The 21,048-nt window shown below is 41.3% G+C and overlaps 1 protein-coding gene across 2 annotated transcripts; it reads left to right on the forward strand.

Moving 5' to 3' along the window:
• Positions 1–13,555: 13,555 nt before the first annotated feature.
• On the forward strand, positions 13,556–19,592 carry LOC125513721 (Melibiase family protein). 2 transcript variants are annotated; one of them, XM_048678899.2, is made up of 14 exons: positions 13,556–13,765; positions 14,753–14,900; positions 15,021–15,278; positions 15,634–15,808; positions 15,965–16,026; positions 16,113–16,276; positions 16,392–16,489; positions 17,124–17,182; positions 17,261–17,395; positions 17,472–17,722; positions 17,796–17,955; positions 18,338–18,419; positions 18,497–18,538; positions 19,239–19,592. In XM_048678899.2, exons 1-14 carry the CDS (start codon positions 13,677–13,679, stop codon positions 19,454–19,456), a joined length of 1,941 nt encoding a protein of 646 aa, XP_048534856.2. In that variant the 5' UTR covers positions 13,556–13,676; the 3' UTR covers positions 19,457–19,592. The 2 variants fall into 2 exon arrangements, with proteins under 2 accessions (XP_048534856.2, XP_048534855.2); XM_048678898.2 differs by having other exon boundaries at positions 13,558–13,765; positions 18,494–18,538.
• The last annotated feature ends 1,456 nt before the right edge of the window (positions 19,593–21,048 follow it).

Below are 21,048 nucleotides of genomic sequence, written 5' to 3' on the forward strand. Positions count from 1 at the left end.
TCCGATCAACAATATGTCATACATATACTTATCAGAAATGATGTAGTGCTCCCACTCACTTTGTTGTAAATACAGGCTTCACCGCAAGTCTGTATAAAACGATATGCTTTGATCAACTTATCAAAGCGTATATTCCAACTCCGAGATGCTTGCACCAGTCCATAGATGGATCGCTGGAGCTTGCATATTTTGTTAGTACCTTTAGGATCGACAAAACCTTCTGGTTGCATCATATACAACTCTTCTTTAATAAATCCTATTAAGGAATGCAGTTTTGTTTATCCATTTGCCAGATTTCATAAAATGTGGCAATAGCTAACATGATTCGGACAGACTTAAGCATAGATACGAGTGAGAAATTCTCATCGTGGTCAACACCTTGAACTTGTCGAAAACCTTTTTGCGACAATTCTAGCTTTGTAGATAGTAACACTACTATCAGCGTCCGTCTTCCTCTTGAAGATCCATTTAATCTCAATGGCTTGCCGATCTTTGGGCAAGTCAATCAAAGTCCATACTTTGTTCTTATACATGGATCTCATCTCAGATTTCATGGCCTCAAGCCATTTCGTAGAATCTGGGCTCATCATCGCTTCCTCATAGTTCGTAGGTTCGTCATGGTCAAGTAACATGACCTCCAGAACAGGATTACCGTACCACTCTGGTGAGGATCTCACTCTGGTTTACATACGAGGTTTGGTAGTAACTTGATCTGAAGTTACATGATCATCATCATTAATTTCCTCACTAATTGATGTAGTAGTCACGGGAACAGATTTCTGTGATGAACTACTTTCCAATAAGGGAGTAGGTACAGTTACCTCATCAAGTTCTACTTTTCTCCCACTCACTTCTTTCGAGAGAAACTCCTTCTCTAGAAAGGATCAATTCTCAGCAATGAATATCTTGCCTTCGGATCTGTGATAGAAGGTGTACCCAACATTTTCTTTTGGGTATCCTATGAAGACGCACTTCTCCGGTTTGGGTTTGAGCTTATCAGGTTGAAACTTTTTCACATAAGCATTGCAACCTCAAACTTTAAGAAATGACAGCTTAGGTTTCTTGCCAAACCATAGTTCATACGGTGTCGTCTCAATGGATTCAGATGATGCCCTATTTAACGTGAATGTAGTTGTCTCTAATGCATAACCCCAAAACGATAGTGGTAAATCAGTAAGAGACGTCATAGATCGCACCATATCTAATAAAGCACGGTTACGACGTTCGGACACACCATTACACTGTGGTGTTCCAGGTGGCGTGAGTAGTGAAACTATTTCACATTGTTTTAACTGAAGGCCAAACTCATAACTCAAATATTTTACTTCTGCGATCATATCGTAGAAACTTTTATTTTTGTTACGATGATTCTCCACTTCACTCTGAAATTCTTTGAACTTTTCAAATGTTTCAGACTCGTGTTTCATCAAGTAGATATACTCATATCTGCTCAAATCATCTGTGAAGATCAGAAAATAATGATACCTGCAGCGAGCTTCAATATTCATCGGACCACATACATCAGTATGCATGATTTCCAACAAATGTGTTGCTTGCTGCATTGTTCCGGAGAACGGAGTCTTAGTCATCTTGCCCATGAGGCATTGTTCGCAAGCATCAACTGATTCATAATCAGGTGATTCCAAAAGTCCATCAGCATGGAGTTTCTTCATGCGCTTTACACCAATATGATCTAAACGGCAGTGCCACAAATAAGTTGCACTATCATTATTAACCTTGCATCTTTTGGCTTCAATATTATGAGAATGTGTATCACCACAATTGAGATCCAACAAACCATTTTCATTGGGTGTATGGCCATAGAAGGTTTTATTCATGTAAATAGAACAACAATTTATTCTCCTCATTAAATGAATAACCGTATTGCAATAAACATGATCAAATCATATTCATGCTCAACGCAAACACCAAATAACACTTATTTAGGTTCAACACTAATCCCGAAATTATAGGGAGTGTGCGATGATGATCATATCAATCTTGGAACCACTTCCAACACACATCATCACTTCACCCTTAACTAGTCTCTGTTCATTCTGCAACTCCCGTTTCGAGTTACTACTCTTAGCAACTGAACCAGTATCAAATACCGAGGGGTTGCTACGAACACTAGTAAAATATACATCAATAATCTGTATATCAAATATACCTTTGTTCACTTTGCCATCCTTCTTATCCGCCAAATACTTGGGGCAGTTCCGCTTCCAGTGACCAGTCCCTTTGCAGTAGAAGCACTTAGTCTCAGGCTTAGGACCAGACTTGGGCTTCTTCACTTGAGCAGCAACTTGCTTGCCGTTCTTCTTGAAGTTCCCTTTCTTTCCATTTGCCCTTTTCTTGAAACTAGTGGTCTTGTTAATCATCAACACTTGATGCTCTTTCTTGATTTCTACCTTCATCAATTTCATCATCATGAAAAGCTCGGGAATCGTTTTCATCATCCCTTGCATACTATAGTTCATCACGAAGTTCTACTAACTTGGTGATGGTGACTAGAGAATTCTGTCAATCACTATTTTATCTGGAAGATTAACTCCCACTTGATTCAAGCGATTATAGTACCCAGACAATCTGAACACATGCTCACTGCTTAAGCTATTCTCCTCCATCTTTTAGCTATAGAACTTGTTGGAGACTTCATATCTCTCAACTCGGGTATTTGCTTGAAATATTAACTTCAACTCCTGGAACATCCATATGATCCATAATGTTCAAAACGTCTTTGAAGTCCCGATTCTAAGCTGTTAAGCATGGTGCACTAAACTATCAAGTAGTCATCATATTGAGCTAGCCAAACGTTCATGACGTCTGCATCTGCTCCTGCAATAGGTCTGTCACCTAGCGGTGCATTAAGGACATAATTCTTCTGTGCAGCAATGAGGATAAACCTCAGATCACGGATCCAATCTGCATCATTGCTACTAACATCTTTCAACTTAGTTTTCTCTAGGAACATATCAAAAATAAAACAGGGGAGCTAAACACGAGCTATTGATCTACAACATAGATATGCTAATACTACCAGGACTAAGTTCATGATAAATTTAAGTTCAATTAATCATATTACTTAAGAATTCCCACTTAGAAAGACATCCCTCTAATCTTCTAAGTGATCACGTGATCCAAATCAACTAAACCATAACCGATCATCACGTGAAATGGAGTAGTTTTCAATGGTGAACATCACTATGTTGATCATATCTACTATATGATTCATGCTCGACCTTTCAGTCTCAGTGTTCCGAGGCCATATCTGCATATGCTAGGCTCGTCAAGTTTAACCTGAGTATTTTGCGTGTGCAAAACTGGCTTGCACCCGTTGTAGATGGACGTAGAGCTTATCACACCCGATCATCACGTGGTGCCTGGGCACGACGAACTTTGGCAATGGTGCATACTCAGGGAGAACACTTTTATCTTGAAATTTAGTGAGAGATCATCTTATAATGCTACCGCCGAACTAAGCAAAATAAGATGTATAAAAGATAAACATCACATGCAATCAAAATATGTGACATGATATGGCCATCATCATATTATGCCTTTGATTTCCATCTCCAAAGCATCGTCATGATTTTCATCGTCACTGGCATGACACCATGATCTCCATCATCTTGATCTATATCAATGTGTCGTCACATGGTCGTCTCGCCAACTATTGCTATCGCATAGCGATAAAGTAAAGCAATTATTTGGCGCTTGCATCTTATGCAATAAAGAGACAACCATAAGGCTTCTGCCAGTTGCCGATAACTTCAACAAAACATGATCATCTTATACAACAACTTATATCTCATCACGTCTTGACCATATCACATCACAACATGCCCTGCAAAAACAAGTTAGACGTTCTCTACTTTGTTGTTGCAAGTTTTATGTGGCTGCTACGGGCTGAGCAAGAACCGTTCTTACATACGCATCAAAACCACAACGATAGTTTGTCAAGTTGGTGTTGTTTTAACCCTCTCAAGGACCGGGCGTAGCCACACTCAGTTCAACTAAAGTTGGAGAAACTGACACCCGCTAGTCACCTGTGTGCATAGCACGGCGGTAAAACCAGTCTCGCGTAAGCGTAAGCGTAATGTCGGTCCGGGCCGCTTCATCCAACAATACCGCCGAACCAAAGTGTGACATGCTGGTAAGCAGTATGACTCATATCGCCCCCAACTCACTTGTGTTCTACTCGTGCATATGACATCTACGCATAAAACCTGGCTCGGATGCCACTGTTGGGGAACATAGCAATTTCAAAAATTTCCTACGCACACGCAAGATCATGGTGATGCATAGCAACGAGAGGGGAGAGTGTTGTCCACGTACCCTCGTAGACCGAAAACGGAAGCATTAGCACAACGCGGTTGATGTAGTCGTACGTCTTCACGATCCGACCGATCCAAGTACCAAACGCACGGCACCTCCGAGTTCAGCACACGTTCAGCTCGATGACATCCCTCGAACTCCGATCCAGCAGAGCTTCACGGGAGAGTTCCGTCAGCACGACGGCATGGTGACGGTGATGATGTTGCTACCGACGCAAGGCTTCGCCTAAGCACCGCTACGATATGACCGAGGTGGAATATGGTGGAGGGGGGCACCGCACACGGCTGGGAGAGATCAACTGATCAACTTGTGTGTCTTTGGGGTGCCCCCTACCCCCGTATATAAAGGAGTGGAGGAGGGCGGGGGCGGCCCTCTCTATGGCGCGCCCTAGGGGAGTCCTACTCCCATCGGGAGTAGGATTCCCCCTTTCCTAGTAGAACAAGGAGCCCTTCCAAGTAGTAGGAGTAGGAGGGAAGGAAATGGAAGGGAAAAGGAGAAGGAAGGAAGGGGGCACCCCCCTCCCTAGTCCAATTCGGACCAGCCCATGGGGAGGGGTGCGGCCACCCTTTGAGGCATTTCTCTCCTTTCCCGTATGGCCCATTAAGGCCCAATATGAATTCCCGTAACTCCCCGGTACTCCCGAAAATACCCTAATCACTCGGAACCTTTCCGATGTCCGAATATAGTCGTCCAATATATCGATCTTTACGTCTCGACCATTTAGAGACTCCTCGTCATGTCCCCGATCTCATCCGGGACTCCGAACTCCTTCGGTACATCAAAACACATAAACTCATAATATAACTGTCACCGAACTTTAAGCGTGCGGACCCTACGGGTTCGAGAACTATGTAGACATGACCGAGACACGTCTTCGGTCAATAACCAATAGCGGAACCTGGATGCTCATATTGGCTCCTACATATTCTACAAAGATCTTTATCGGTCAAACCGCATAACAACATACGTTGTTCCCTTTGTCATCGGTATGTTACTTGCCCAAGATTCGATCGTCGATATCTCAATACCTAGTTCAATCTCGTTACCGGCAAGTCTCTTTAATCGTTCCGTAATACATCATCCCGCAACTAACTCATTAGTTGCAATGCTTGCAAGGCTTATAGTGATGTGCATTACCGAGTGGGCCTAGAGATACCTCTCCGACAATCGGAGTGACAAATCCTAATCTCGAAATACCCAACCCAACAAGTACCTTCGGAGACACCTATAGAGCACCTTTATAATCACCCAGTTACGTTGTGACATTTGGTAGCACACAAAGTGTTCCTCCGGTAAACGGGAGTTGCATAATCTCATAGTCATAGGAACATGTATAAGTCATGAAGAAAGCAATAGCAATAAACTAAACGATCAAGTGCTATGCTAACGGAATGGGTCAAGTCAATCACATCATTCTCCTAATGATGTGATCCCGTTAATCAAATGACAACTCTTTGTCTATGGCTAGGGAAACATAACCATCTTTGATCAACGAGCTAGTCAAGTAGAGGCATACAAGTGACACTTTGTTTGTCTATGTATTCACACATGTATCATGTTTCCGGTTAATACAATTCTAGCATGAATAATAAACATTTATCATGATATAAGGAAATAAATAATAACTTTATTATTGCCTCTAGGGCATATTTCCTTCAGTTTGACCGATAAAGATCTTCGTAGAATATGTAGGAACCAATATGAGCATCCAGGTTCCGCTATTGGTTACTGACCGGAGACGAGTCTCGGTCATGTCTACATAGTTCTCGAACCTGTAGGGTCCGCACGCTTAACGTTCGGTGACGATCGATATTATGAGTTTATGTGTTTTAATGTACCGAAGGTAGTTCGGAGTCCCGGATGTGATCACGGACATGATGAGGAGTCTCGAAATGGTCGAGACATAAAGATTGATATATTGGACGGCTATGTTCGGACACCGGAAGTGTTCCGGGAGGTTTCGGATAAAATCGGAGTGCCGGAGGGTTACCGGAACCCCCCTGGGAAGTTATTGGGCCCTTAGTGGGCTTTAGGGGAGAAAGAGGGCAGCAGCATGGAGCTGCCCCCCCCCAAGGGAGTCTGAATTGGACTAGGGGAGGGGGCGCGGCCCCTCTGTCCTTCTCCCCCCTCTCCTTCCTTTCCCCTCCTAGTAGGACTGGGAAAGGAGGAATCCTACTCCTACTAGGAAGAGGATTCCTCCCCCCTTGGCGCGCCCTCTAGGGTCGTCTGGCCTCCTCTTCTCCTCCTTTGTATACGGGGGAGGGGGCACCCCATAGACACACAAGTTGATTGTTTAGTCGTGTGCGGTGACCCCCTCCACATATTTCCACCTCGGTCATATCGTTGTAGTGCTTAGGCGAAGCCCTGCACCAGTAACTTCATCATCACCGTCATCACGCCGTTGTGCTAACGAAACTCTCCCTCGACCTCAACTGGATCTAGAGTTCGTGGGATGTCACCGAGCTGAATGTGTGCAGATCGCGGAGGTGTCGTACCTTCGGTGCTAGGATCGGTAGGATCATGAAGACGTACGACTACATCAACCGCGTTGTTATAACGCTTCCGCTTACGGTCTATGAGGGTACGTGGACAATACTCTTCCCTCTTGTTGCTATGCATCACCTAGATGGATCTTGCGTGTGCGTAGGATTTTTTTGGAAATTACTGCGTTCCCCAATAAAACCAACACTGAAAATTCTTATAAATAGGGAAACCCATCTAGAACTCCCACGCCGCCGCCGTAAGCCTCTGTACTGAAGTGATCTCATCTAGAGGGAGAAACCATCACCGGAGGCCATCTTCATCATCCCGGGAGTCTCCATGACGAGGAGGGAGTAGTTCACCATCAGGGCCGAGGGTATGTACCAATAGCTATGTGTTTGATCTCTCTCTCTCTCTCTCTCTCTCTCTCTATATATATATATATATATATATATGGAAAATCCATCCTACCACCTGGTGGTAGTTACCCCACATGTCTCATATACTATCATGTGGTACTATATATACTATTTTATTATTTCAAATATATTCATATACTATATCTAAGATATTTCAAAGCAAGTTCCATGAAAAAATTGCATATGAGTCCATAGTTTTTGTTATATTTGTGAAATACGTACATATTTGTACGTAAAAAAAGCATACTCAAAAAAGGTATATACTACCTTAAAATTAGTATATATACTACCTAATCATTGTTATATACTATATACTACACGTACATATTCTCGGTTTCGACAGATACTACATACAACATACACAACGCAAGTGGTGGTAACTACCACTGCTTGTAGGAAACATTTGTCCTATATATATATCGTGTTCTTGATTTGGCACGATCTTGATGTACCATGAGCTTTGTTAATATAGTTGGATCATATGGTGTTCTTCCTTCTCTATCTTGTTGTGATGTATTGAGTCTTTCCCTTTGAGGTTTCATTATTATCAGATTGAATATTGGATTTCAGATCACTTGATGTATGTCCTACATGTGGATACCCTTGGTGACAATGGGGTATTCTATTGAGTCACTTGATATATGTTTTGTAATCAACTTGCGGATTCCCGTGGTGACATTGGGGTAATCTAGGCATGTAGGTTGACACACCTTTTCATCCTACTTTTTTTGATAGAAACTTTGGGGTACTCTTTAAAGTTCTTTTGTGTTGAATTGAATATTATGAATCTAAAATTGTTTGATGCATATCGTATGATTAACTGACGGATACTTGTGGTGACATTAGAGTAATCTAGGTGGCATTAGAGTTGATTGATGCGTGTCATATGGTGTTCTTGTAGTACGAACTCTAGGGTTGTTTGTAACACTTATAGGGATGACTCAATAGATTGATCGGAAAGATAACTTTGAGGTGGTTCGCTACCTACAACAATTTCAACTCATGTTCTCCGCTATTGATAAGAACTTTGGAGTGATTCTTTATCCATGTTGAGGGATTATTATATGATTCAATTATGTTAGCACTGTTAAGAGATTGCACCAGTGAAAGTATGAACCCTAGGCCTTGTTTCTAAGCATTGCAATACCATCTGTGCTCACTTTTGTTACTTGCTGCCTTGCTGTTTTTATTATTTCAGGTTGCAAAAACCTATATCTACTATCCATACTACACTTGTATCACTATCTCTTCGCCAAAATAGTGCATGCACCTATATAATTTACCATTGTATTGGGTGTGTCGAGGACACAAAAGATTTCTTGTATCTGATTGCAGGGCTATATAAGAGAGATCATCTTCATCCTACACCTCCCACAGATTGATAAATCATAGGTCATCCGCTTGAGGGAAATTTGTTGTTGTCCTACAAAACTCTGCGCTTGGAGGCCCAACAGAGTCTACAAAAAGAAAATTTGCGTGGTAGACATCATATGTATTCTCTCTGACATTTCATTCATTATCACACATTTATTACACTTGTCTGTGTTCATCATTTTCTTTGTATATCCATGTTTCATGATTATTCGCTTTCTTATGTGAGTTTATAGAACTTTGAAAAATCCAAAAATATTTCTCGCTTTTGGTTTTCTCTCTTTTGTTTGCAAGTTTGTTAAAGAAAATCCAAAAATATTCTTGTTTCTTCTTTCGTCATTTGTTGGGAGTTTTCGATGTAAATATTTTCCCCGCTTTTCATTTTTCTTTCTTTATTTGCTTTCTTCATAAAAAACAAAAACTCCAAAAATATTTCACTGTGTTTTTCTATATTTCTTTTCTTGAGTCGTAGTAAGGAGAAGACATTAAAAGAATTTTCGAATGGGTCTTATGTGCTTTATTGTTGTTCTAAAGACCAAATATTTCCTTGTCTTCTCCTTGTAGATAGTGTTTGCAGATTTCAGCGTAGTCCACGACACACTTGCACTATCTTATACTTTCCACATTATTCAGTTGTGTAAGTGAAAGACAATAATAACAATTATTTGATGAAGTGATTGTGGTTAAGAAAAGTTGGAATGGAATCTACTTGTTTTTGTTTATGGAAATTCGTTTACCTTAGTAGTCCCAATTCAACCTATTATGGATAAAATGTGTATGATGATAATTAGAGTTTGTAGTTGCTCATGCCATGCTTAAGTGGCTAGGAGTGGATAATATGTTATCTTGGGTGTCGATATGCATTAAATTGCAGACAAACTTTGGCATAACCTCAATCATCTCAAATATTCATTCCTCTAAACAACTCTATCAATAGGTACCATCAAGTCAATCAAATCCAATTATATGGATTTGAATTATATAAGTTTTATTTCTCTTGAAAAATCTGAACCCCCTGAGTTTCTTTCAAAACCTTTTATTTTCAAATCAAACCAAGCTTTACATCAAAGTTTCACTAGCAATATTCATGGGAATTATAGCCAAATGATATTCAATCTTGTGGGGAATGAACTTAAGTGCAACTAGCCAAATACAAGCATTAGCTTAATTAAACTTGCGAGAAAAGTGAGTATGTATATATTATACCTTCTCGCGCTGGCTTGCTCTTTTCCCAAGTCACTTCTCCATTTTGTTCTTTTTATTTCCAACTTTCTAGCGACATCCAAACTTGTAGGTTCATGAAAACAAAAACACCAACAAAGAGCATTCCAAGAAACAAAAACCAAAATCTTCTCTAAAATTTTTATTATGCAAAACTAGAAAATAAACATGATAACATAAGAAGAAAATAAACAAGAATAAGAAAACAAAATATGAATGCAAGGGTAACTAGGGGAATGAGATCCCCCAAGCTTAGGCCCTTGCCTAGCTCTATCTAGTCCATGTCCCCGTCATCGTGGTCACCAGGTGCGATTATAGGCCACTGAAAGTGTGCTGGACCACTAGAGGATGATGGTCCAACGTTGGGCTGCTCGGTAGGAGGCTAGAGGGATATGCGGATCTTCATGTTTTGTGAGAGGAGCCATATGTTGTCATTGGTGAGTTGGAGGTCAGTCCGGATACCCCCCACCACACTGGACGAGCTGCCGGTACTCACCCCTAGGTATATACTCACCACCATAGCCATAAGGCTGCTAAGGTGGCTGCCCCACTCGGCCTCTCCTCCACGGGCACCCCAACCATGCCCGGGTCCTGCGCCAATACCAGTGTCGATGCCCTCTGCTACGGCATCCCACTCAGGAGCTGGATCGGCATGGGAATCGCCCCCGAAACCTTCCTTGTTCCTAAACGCGTTAATCTCAGCAAGGGTGACTACCCACTCATTACGAGTGCTCACCGAAAAATCTTGCACAAGGGGCAATCGAATTGTCCTAGCTGCACCCGGCAACAGACACTTGTAAGAATGATCCCCTCCATGTCCAGGATCAGGCCCAATAAACTTACAGTTAATCACAATCTTTCTATTGAGTGTAGTAATTCTAGGAACTTTTTTGAGCTTTTCCAAATCAATATGGAAACGCTTAGCGATACGAGTAACCAACCAACCAATATGAATAGCACCTGAGGACGGCCTAGTGATAACCCACAAGTGTAGGGGGTTAGTTGCAGCCTTTTTGATAAGTAAGAATGTCGAATCCAATGAGGAGTTAAAGGTAGATTAATATTCTCTCAAGGTCTATCAACCACTGATACAACTTTATGCACACTAAAAATTTGCTTTACCTAGAAACAAGAAATAATACCACTTTGCGGGTATAATGGGATAGGTTTGCAAGATACTCCCTCTATTTTTCTTTTCTCTGCGCATAACTTGAAGCCCGCATACCAAGGGGCGTACCGCTGGTTGTTTCTTGGACCGTCTTACCCTTCCTCTCATGTTAATTGCACGTTGGGAACTGGCGCGCTTTAAGTAACTGCATGCACCTAATTGGCCCGTGCGCCTTGGCTTCCCTGCATGCAGCTAGCCTGCTCATGCATGCGCACTGACTACTCCACTAATTGCTCTGCCATGCAACGGATTGGCTAGCTGGAAGGGGCAAAGTTGGAAGGAAACGGAGAAATAGGCTAGCGCGCAGAACAATTAGGAAAAAAGAGAAAAACTTAGACGCAAAGTAATAAGAAACAAAGGGAGTAATAAAGAACGTGAAAATAAAATTTACGTGTTGTTTTAATAAAAGAATAATAAAGTAAATATAGCGAGCGTGGGAAAGTGGTGGTACGATGTGTGGAATTATCCCTAGGCAATTGATAACTATACCGATAATCGTCATTGTAGTTTTATATGTGGGAGAGGCCTCTGCTAGCATGTCATTCCTTACTTGAAATTTTATGCACCTATGATTAGAACTATTAGCAAGCATCCGCAAAATACTAACAAGTTCATTAAGGTAAACTCAACCATAGCATTAAGACAAATTGCCCCCTTCATCCCATATGCACGACTCACAAACTAGGGTTTAGATTTATATCACTCCCGCAACCCGCCATAAGCAAATCATTACATATTGCAACACCCTATAGTGTAATCCATTTACGTGTGCGCTATGGCAACCAAATGATAACAACAAAATAAAACATACAACTCAAACCAATCATGATCACCAATTAACCTATATGACAAAAGTAAACTACTAAGACATAACAGCAATGAGACAAATCATTAGATAACAATTTATAGCATCAAAAAACATGTTCAAGTAGGGGGTTACAGCGGGTTGCGGGAGAGTGGACCGCTGAATATAGAGGGAGGAAGGTGATGGACGTGTTGATGAAGACGATGAAGTTGATGGAGATGGGCGTTGTGACGATGGTTCCCTCGCTGACGCTCCGGCACCACTGGAGGAGAGGGGGGAGAGCCCCCTCCTTCTTCTTCCTTGGCCTCTTCCCTATATGGGGAGAGGATTCCCTCTTTGGTCCTTGGCTGCCATGGCTCCCAGAGGGAGGGAGCCCCTCCGAGACTGAATCTCTCTCTCTCTCTCTCCCTCTCTCTCTTCGCTACTGTTTTCTGTCCGAACATTGTTTCTTAAATATCCAGAGATCCGTAACTCTGATCAGGTTGAAATTTTGAGGGCTTTTTTCCCCATAAAATTAGCTTTCTTGCCCCTTGCTTCTCCACTAAGTTGCTCTACCAGGCTATTGCCACCTCTCCTGGTCCGGAGCCCCTTGCGAAAATTTGGTCCATTAGACTCTCGCTTAAGATTAAGATATTTGTATGGCAACAGATTCGTGGTTGGGTACTTTCAGGGGTGGAGGTACTCAAACGCAATGGTCCCGGGGATAGAATTTGTCCGTTGTGCAAGATCGTGGAAGATTCCAACCACATCTTCTTCGTTTGCATGACAACACAATTCCTTTGGAGATGTTTCAGAGAAGTGGTTGGTGGGAGATGGTGTAACACCAACTTCCCAGACCTTTTCGAGGAACTTCGGAAATCCGCACGTGGGACCCTCCACGTGGTTGGGCATTACGGTTCTTGTGTGGACTCTATGGTCGATTCATAATAAGCTTGTGATTAAGTGTGCCCCTCTTCGTCAACTGACTGATGCTATCTACAAAATGTGCGGCTACTTGCAGCTATGGAAGCCACTTAGCCGTGGTCCGGAGAGGGATGCCATCGGCATATTCACTGCAGATCTGCAGGCGTTGGCTCTTCGTTTGACACCGCCGCTACCAGCACCACCTCATGAGCCGCATTAGTCCCTGGGACTCACAGCGGCCGCGGCCGCTGCTTATTTATTGTGTACTTTTCAGGGCTTGTTGAACTGTGCCCTCAGCAAAACCCTTTCATACTATGTCCGTGTGCTACTTTGTGTTGTGTGGTGTGGTGTTTCTATATATGAACTCGTTTGGCTCTAGTGGTTTGCTTTATATATAAAGCGGGTCAAAAGCCTTTTTTAGTAAGAATCCACCCGCCACATAGAGCTTGGAGGGAAAAATGACGACTTTGGTTTCGCTCATGAGTTAAAGGGGGTTAAATATGGTGACCGATTCATCAAGAGGTGACCCAATTCCTCCCACCGCTTTTACGAAAAAACACGCGAGTTTGCGCCATCCCTCTGCTAGCATGAGCTCGACGCCGCGTTTTCCTCCCCTACACACGACGAGCCTAACTGAGAGGAAACGACTGATTCTACCGTTCCTCCTAACGAGCCTGCTTGGGAGATGTTGTAAAGGTTCATATCAGCCTAAATTTCAATGCAATTCAACAACCAAACAGACCCAAATTACATCACATGCACCATACACGCCACAATTCTCACACCTGGAACGGCACACGTACCACACCGCATCGCGCAGCACGACACGACATTCCCTCTGTGCCCCACCATAGGGAGTCCCAACTCCCAACCTCCACCTGCATCAATCATCGCTCGTCCATCACCACCGTGCCGCCTGTGCCTCTCCACTCCACTCCACTCTGCTCAGCTCACCTCCATAAGGTTTGGCATGGAACTGGGACTGGGAGCTCCAACTTCTCCGCCGCCATGGCGTGGCCATCTCCTCTTCCGCGCGCTCGTCATCTTCCTCTGCCTCTGGTCAGTGCGGCTCCCATCTCGTCCGGTAACCTGGATGCGTCAGAACGATGCGCTTTTCGTGGCGTTTCTTGCGTGTTTTACTAATTATTTCGCCGCATCTAAGTGACACTCCCGCACAACTAGCATCTTTTTAGGCGGAATGCTTTCTCTTCTGTTTGGGTCCCAAATATTTCCAGAGCTCTCTAGTGTACGCCCCCTTCGGTTATTATTGGGTTGATTCGAGATTTCCTACTGCGCATCTGATTGTCGACAAGATTGTGTTGTTCTTAGATTATTATAGGCTTCAAATCTCTCTTCCTCCTTTTTAACGAAAAACAGTAGGGAAATACATCTCTCGGTTTTGTGTTGTGCCATGATATGGAATAATTTAGCACAACATGTGGGACACCAATTCCGGCTCAAAAACAAAATTGGGAAAAAGCAGATCCTAAATGATCCTAAGCCACATACCACTTTGGTTGTAAAGCTCCTGCAGTTTTCTTTTAGGAGATTATGGAGAAAAGGAGGATGGCTGCATCACTGATATGTGAATGTTTCTTCTTCTCTGACACAGTCTGTTTGCTCCTGTTGATCAAGATTCCTCCTTGCATTTATTAATGACTTTCTAGAAGATTATTCAAATAAATTAACGCCATATACATTTCTCCGTTGTTGTCTACTCATTTCTGTTCCAGTCTAAAGTAACATAATTGTATGAATGTGAAACAAGTACTCCCTCTGTAAACTAATACTCCCTCCGTCCGGAAATACTTGTCATCAAAATGGATAAGAAGGGGTGTATCTAGAACTAAAATACATCTAGATACATCCTCTTTTATTCATCTTGATGACAAGTATTTCCGGACGGAGGGAGTATAAGACCGTTTACAAGATAAGTGTTGAGAAGAAAATATTCTCTTTGGACAATACTTTTTAATCGTGTGACAGCCAAACAGACTATAAACTGAAGAGAAATGACTCCAGTTAGTTCATACTGAACATTTTCAGGGTTACATCTGAGGCAAATGAACAACATGTGGAACTACCACCAAGAGGATGGAATTCCTATGATTCTTTTTCTTGGACGGTTGATGAAAATGCATACTTGCAAAATGCAAAGATTTTGGCAGAAAAGTTACTACCACATGGATATCAGGTTGTCTACCAGTTTTTTTTTTTTTGCGAAACCAGAATTCTTTTACTTGGTACTTAATGGCATAAGAGAATATGAACACCGATAATTCTGATTAACTTTCTGTTCGTTATCTACTGGCAGTATGCAGTTATTGATTACCTGTGGTACCGGAGGTATGTTGATGGGGCATATACAGATTCGTATGGGTTTGACAACATTGATGAGTGGGGTAGACCGTTTCCTGACCTCCAAAGATTTCCATCATCCAAATATGATAAAGGGTTCAGTCAAATTGCCAATAAGGTTCATGAGATGGGCTTGAAATTCGGCATCCATTTAATGAAAGGAATAAGTACACAGGCTGTTAATGCGAACACACCCATCTTGGATATTGAGACGGTATGCCTCCTCCTTTGAATTGCTATTATACTACAAATATTGTTGTTTCAGAATTATCTGTTACTGTAACAGAAGACAAATGACAATTCTTGACCATGCGTTGCAATCTACAAATTTATTTGTGAAATGAAATGAAGAGATATGATACCTCCATGGATTTCAAGGGTCTATCATACTGTATCTACCATACTGTTATAGACATATTATTAAAAGGAGGCACTAATGTGCTTTGTCAAATGATGCTGTCCTTAGGAGAGCATTTATTGTTGTCCATAAATCATTTTCTGCGTACTTCAAAGAATGCCATAGAACTTCATTTATTATTGTTAATGTGGTGTCTTCTTATCCTTTTCAGGGAAAACCCTATGTAGAGAACGGTCGGCAATGGGCAGCTCGTGACATTGGCCTGACCCATAAAACATGTGCATGGATGCCACATGGATTTATGAGTGTAAATACGAATATTGGAGCTGGACGGGCCTTCTTAAGATCTCTTTACCGACAGTATGCGGATTGGGGTGTTGATTTTGGTATGCTATTTCTAAATCTGTACTTTTCGCTAGTTAGATGATCCTCGTGACAATATGGTATGGTAGAGAGCTCCCACCTTGGGAGTAGTTAACATTTCTTAAGCGTTGACATAACTTGAGTTTGACGAGATTATTCCATATGTACCATTCCTGCAGTGAAGGTTGATTGTATCTTCGGTACTGATTATAGCCCGGAAGAAGTAATAACTATTTCGCAGGTAAATAACTTCGCATCCTAGAGTTAATTACACAAGTCCCGTTGAAATTGGTGCACCTTCAGAATCAGTTGATTCTCCCATTGCAGCTCCTGCAAGAGCTTGACCGCCCAATAGTACTGTCCATCTCACCAGGAACTGAAGTCACTGTAGCATTAGCTGAAAACATCAGTGAACATGTTAATATGTATAGGATAACAGGAGATGATTGGGACAACTGGAAAGATGTTAGTTCACATTTTACTGTGTCAAGGTAAATCAAAACAGATATTCTCTGTATATCCATTATATACTCCTTATTTCTGTATTCAGTTTTTTTTAATATTCTCTGGTAAATAAGAACTTATTTGTTTGCATATTGCGCACAGTGCCTTCGCTGCTGCGAATAAGATCGGGGCCACTGGATTACGAGGAAAATCTTGGCCAGATTTAGACATGCTTCCATTTGGCTGGCTAACTGATCCGGGTAACGATTTGTATCTTTACTTTACTATCATAATAATTGTGATTCCCCTTGCCCCCTGTGGCTGCTAATCAAGATGCTAAGTCACTTACCTTGCCAAAAGAAGAAGCTGTAAATAATTGTCTTAGTACGCTAGATAAGAACTGTACAATGCAGCATTACTCATGCTGCTTTTTTGTTCTGCACCAACTCAATATTTAGTTGCGTCTATTGGATCGGTACTGTAGATTATGTGTATCTCTGCTTGCTAGTTTTCATCGATTGGGACCAGGATGACAAATCATGTCTTAAAACTTCATAAATATACCTGGAATATGACATGTCTCATTCAATATACTTAGTTTTGAAAAATTTGAACTAACTTTATCTTAATTCCTGAACTATAACTTATAACTTATGCACTAGTTTTCGTTGAAAAAGGAAAATTAGCTTGTAGCATCACAAAATTGTGTAAACTCGAAAATATCCAGTGTGAGGCTTATATGTAGGGCCTGATGCCACATCTCAGTGACACATCGATGCTGTTTTCCAACTCATGTGATGTTCTGATATTTTCTGTGGTACTGAACAAATTGCTGGTTCCATGAAGTGGTTTTATAACTATTAACATACCCTTTTTTTCCCTTTAATAAGACAGGTGTCAATCAGGGCCCTCATAGGCCGTGTAACCTTACATTTGATGAACAGAAAGCACAGGTTTGCACTTGGTGATTTTCATGCCTGTTTTTCATTTTGTTTTATCCACTGAAATCTTTTTTTCATATGACCTTGCAGATGACACTTTGGTCAATGGCTAAGTCGCCTCTCATATATGGAGGAGATCTGAGACATCTCGACAATAGTACATTCAGCATTATGACGAATCCTACTCTATTGAAGATAAATTACTACAGTAAAAATAACATGGAGGTACCTGCATTTTAGGATTCTTATTACAACAATATGTACACTTACATGGTCAATAAGCCGAGCTGTTTTTTTTCAGTTCCATTATGTGTATGGTGAGACGACTTCTAATACCAGACATTCTGGTCACTTGAGTCCTCGATATACTGTAAACCCGACAAAACATGATGGCATGGTCGTGGGTCTCACTTCCTGCACCAATGACCAAGCTAATGGATGGTTTGTATTTCCACAAGATGGGAAGTCAGATCATATATGCAGGATCTATGAAACAGAGAATGGCAAAAATGTCTCATTTTGCTTGGGGAAAACAAAACCTCTTCTTGCCTCGTAAGTGCAACCCAATTATGAATGGAGAAGTAATCGTGTTTTAATTTGTATGATCACACACTATATGTTCTAGGGATGATGATATCAATGAAAAGGAAGAAGACCAAACAAAGTTCCATCTGGCAGTTGCAGACATTAATGATTCTTGTTTGGATGCATCTGCTAGTCGGCGGCGGACTGCCTCAGAGGTTAAGCTTCTCATGTTCTCCAGGTGCAAATGGCATGCAAGGCAGGTACACATCAAATAGATTTGCCCCAATACTAACTAGTCCTGTTCTCATTAGGACTGATGAAATTCTTTTTAGATTTTCAGAGGTTCTTATAGTACTTGAACAAACTACTCACGAAACCCCATTTTCTGTTGGCTGATGTGTTAAATACGTAATGTTCCTTAGTATATTATGCTGTCATGGCAGCTTTGGTAACATATTGGTTTCACAACGCCAACACATAACCATGCAACTATGTAAATTAGCACTAAATGTTGTATTGAAACAAGTTCATGGAGATCAATACACTTTTCAGCTTTCTTTTTCTATAGTTAATATTGTGTCCTGGTTACACTACTAAATGAATGGCAACTAGCTCATCATGTCTTGCGTCAAATTTCTCTAGATGTGGGAGCTGAATGACAAGGGTAACCTTGTGAGCAGCTATTCAAGATTATGTGCCACGGTGGAATCCAGCAAGGAAGCAGGTAATCATGACATCATTCTTTTTTGTGAGTTGGTTAGTAAAAATATTACATGGTTGGCACAATTCTCTATGCAGTAGGTATTACTGGAGCTCGTGCATGGATTGCAACTGGAAGTAAAGGTTAGTGATCATGTACATCCTACAGTCTCAGAAGATCCTGAATCCAATCCTTTAAAATTGTGATAGGAGTGAACGTTTTTGCTAGATCTGTTTCTAGAAGACTAAGCTTCATTGATACACAGTGTCTTGTTTATGCACTAAAAATAATGAAATTGAGTTATTTTTCCCAGGAAATATAAATTAGTGAAAAACTGAAGAGAGCTGAAATGTTTGCAGAAATTTTATGTTATAAGATTCATGTTCTGTAATCTTTTGTAAGCTGAAAACAGAACAAAATAACCGAATAATTGTGTTGTAATATTAATAGTGGTAACTCATTCTCGTAACATTTATATGCGGAATTTAAGAAAAAGAGTAGAGTGGAATTTTATGTGGGCTCAGAGAGCAGTGATGCAAAAACATGGACATATTACCTTCCCTAAGCTGGCGTTTACGAAAATGGCACTCCCTCCGATCCATAATACTATTTTCGTTAACGAATATGCAACCCGTCTCACTGATTATGTGATATTCTAGTTATTCTAGTACTATGTTAGGAGTGTTCCAGTCTCCAAATGTTTATTTGCACATTTCTTTGCGTTGAGACCTGATTGGGGTGCTGGTACTTCTGGCTTCTTCGTTACGCGCGCGTCTTTCAGAATGAACCTCCATGATAATACACAAGTAGTTCATGATGTTTAATATTTTATTTATGTCGCAGGGGAAATCTACCTCGCATTCTTCAACCTTGACTCAGTGAGCCGGAAGATAACCGTGAGAATATCGGACCTGGAAAAGGTTCTTGGGACAGCCTTCGTACGAAAACACTCGTGCAGCTGCAGTGATGTTTGGAGTGGGAGGAATCTTGGTCTCGTCGAGGAAGAGATCTCAGCGGCGGTGAATCCACACGGTTGCGTGGTGTTCGAACTCATGTGTTGAGGATTTGAGGTTTGCCAGACTAGTCACGGTGGGAATAATTTTGGGAGCCTACCGCAATCCCATGATATGATATGATGTAAGCCTACCCTGAACAGCGTGAACCTTGAACAATATTGGGTAGTTCGTTTCCAGGTCAGTGCTTGAAGCATCGCCCAGAGGCCGGGGGTACATCCTCCTTTTCAAAAGAAAAAGGTCGGTGCTTGAAAGCGGTCGAGTTGACCTTCGTCAAACCGTACCCGTGCTAGAACGGGATGGGTTTGAGTAATTATGCATCAACTCAGGATGATGAAACACTCAAATGCGCTGATATAGAAGGGCCGCAGAAAATGAGGAGAGGGCAACAGAGGAGCCGGACTGTCTGGTCTCTTCTGGTGCATCTCGCAAACATAATTCAAAAAATCCTGAATTTTTTGTTGTGCAAACTTCAACAAATGTTTTGAGTGCCTGCAAATTTTCATAATGAAAATGACATTCGTGGAAGTCATAAAAAAAAAATCAGTACTCCAAAATGCTTTTGTAAATAGCATTTTTGCAACATTGATTTTGTTTTCTTGCCACGATTTCCATGAATGTTATTTCATAATAAACTTTGCAAGTACAAAAATCATTTGTCAAAGTTTGGCAAAAAAAATCAGTATTCTTTGAATTTATTTACCCTTTTTTCCTTTTGATTTTACTGTTCATCAAGGGCATTTGAGCTCGGGAGTAGATACAAATTCTCTAATATAGAAGGGACGCATAAAATGGCTCACATGAGCCCCGAACACTTCGGTATGCCATTTACTAGAAAGGTTGGGCGTGTTTTGTTGTTTCTCTGATATAGAGGGCCGCATAAAATGGCTCACGTGAGCCCCGCACACTTCGGCAGCCCATTTACTAGAAGGATTGGACGTGTTTTGCTGAGCTACTATTGTTGTTCAAAATTTCTAGATACTGCAGTAGATTAAAAAAATTCTTCAGCAAATTTTTTAGGGGTAAATCTTCAGCAGGTAGATAGATAAGAAAAGCGAAATCACTAATTGAGTAATACTTCTTTCAAAGATCACTCTCCCTTTCAGGTTGTAACAAATGGCGTGCTGCATGTGCGTCACTTGTCGCAACCTATGAATTTTTCCTTTTTCCTAAATTCGCTTATTCAAAATGTTTTATTGTAAACTGTGCGTTCAAATCTCGAACCGTTTTCATCGTTGGATTCCTCGCGTCGAGTTCTTCAAAACTAGATCCCATGTTGATAGGTTTTGATGAACATTTTTTCAAGAAAAAACCGAACTAGGAGCATGTATTTTTCCTTTTTGGCAGCCGTTTCCAAGAGGCACGGGCTAGCGAAAGTAAATTCATGCCTCTCGGAAGCAAAATTGCACCTCTTACGAAAAAAAAGAGAAATGTGATTTTTTTTCCATTTCCGAGTGGCATCATCATGCCTCTCGCGAAAACAAAACCATGTCTCTCGCGGAAGCAAAATCGTGCCTTTCACAAAAAAAGAAAAAAAAAATGTGTTTTTTTCATTTCCGAGCTAGCGGAAGCAAAGCTATGCCTCTCGTGAAAAAAAAACCACATTTTTTTCGTTTCCGAGAGTTACATCGCAGAACCAA

Source organism: Triticum urartu, chromosome 6A (genome assembly GCF_056163025.1).
Source record: "Triticum urartu cultivar PI428250 chromosome 6A, HENAU_Tu73, whole genome shotgun sequence".
Taxonomy (NCBI): Eukaryota; Viridiplantae; Streptophyta; class Magnoliopsida; order Poales; family Poaceae; genus Triticum; species Triticum urartu.

Excerpts from the sequence above, each read along its gene's own strand:
- LOC125513721 (XM_048678898.2), top strand. The coding sequence starts at position 13,677 with ATGGAACTGGGACTGGGAGCTCCAACTTCTCCGCCGCCATGGCGTGGC. Across the intron at positions 15,809-15,964 it reads GGATTGGGGTGTTGATTTTG|TGAAGGTTGATTGTATCTTC; the intron begins GTATGCTATTTC and ends CCATTCCTGCAG. Across the intron at positions 17,723-17,795 it reads ACAAAACCTCTTCTTGCCTC|GGATGATGATATCAATGAAA; the intron begins GTAAGTGCAACC and ends TATATGTTCTAG.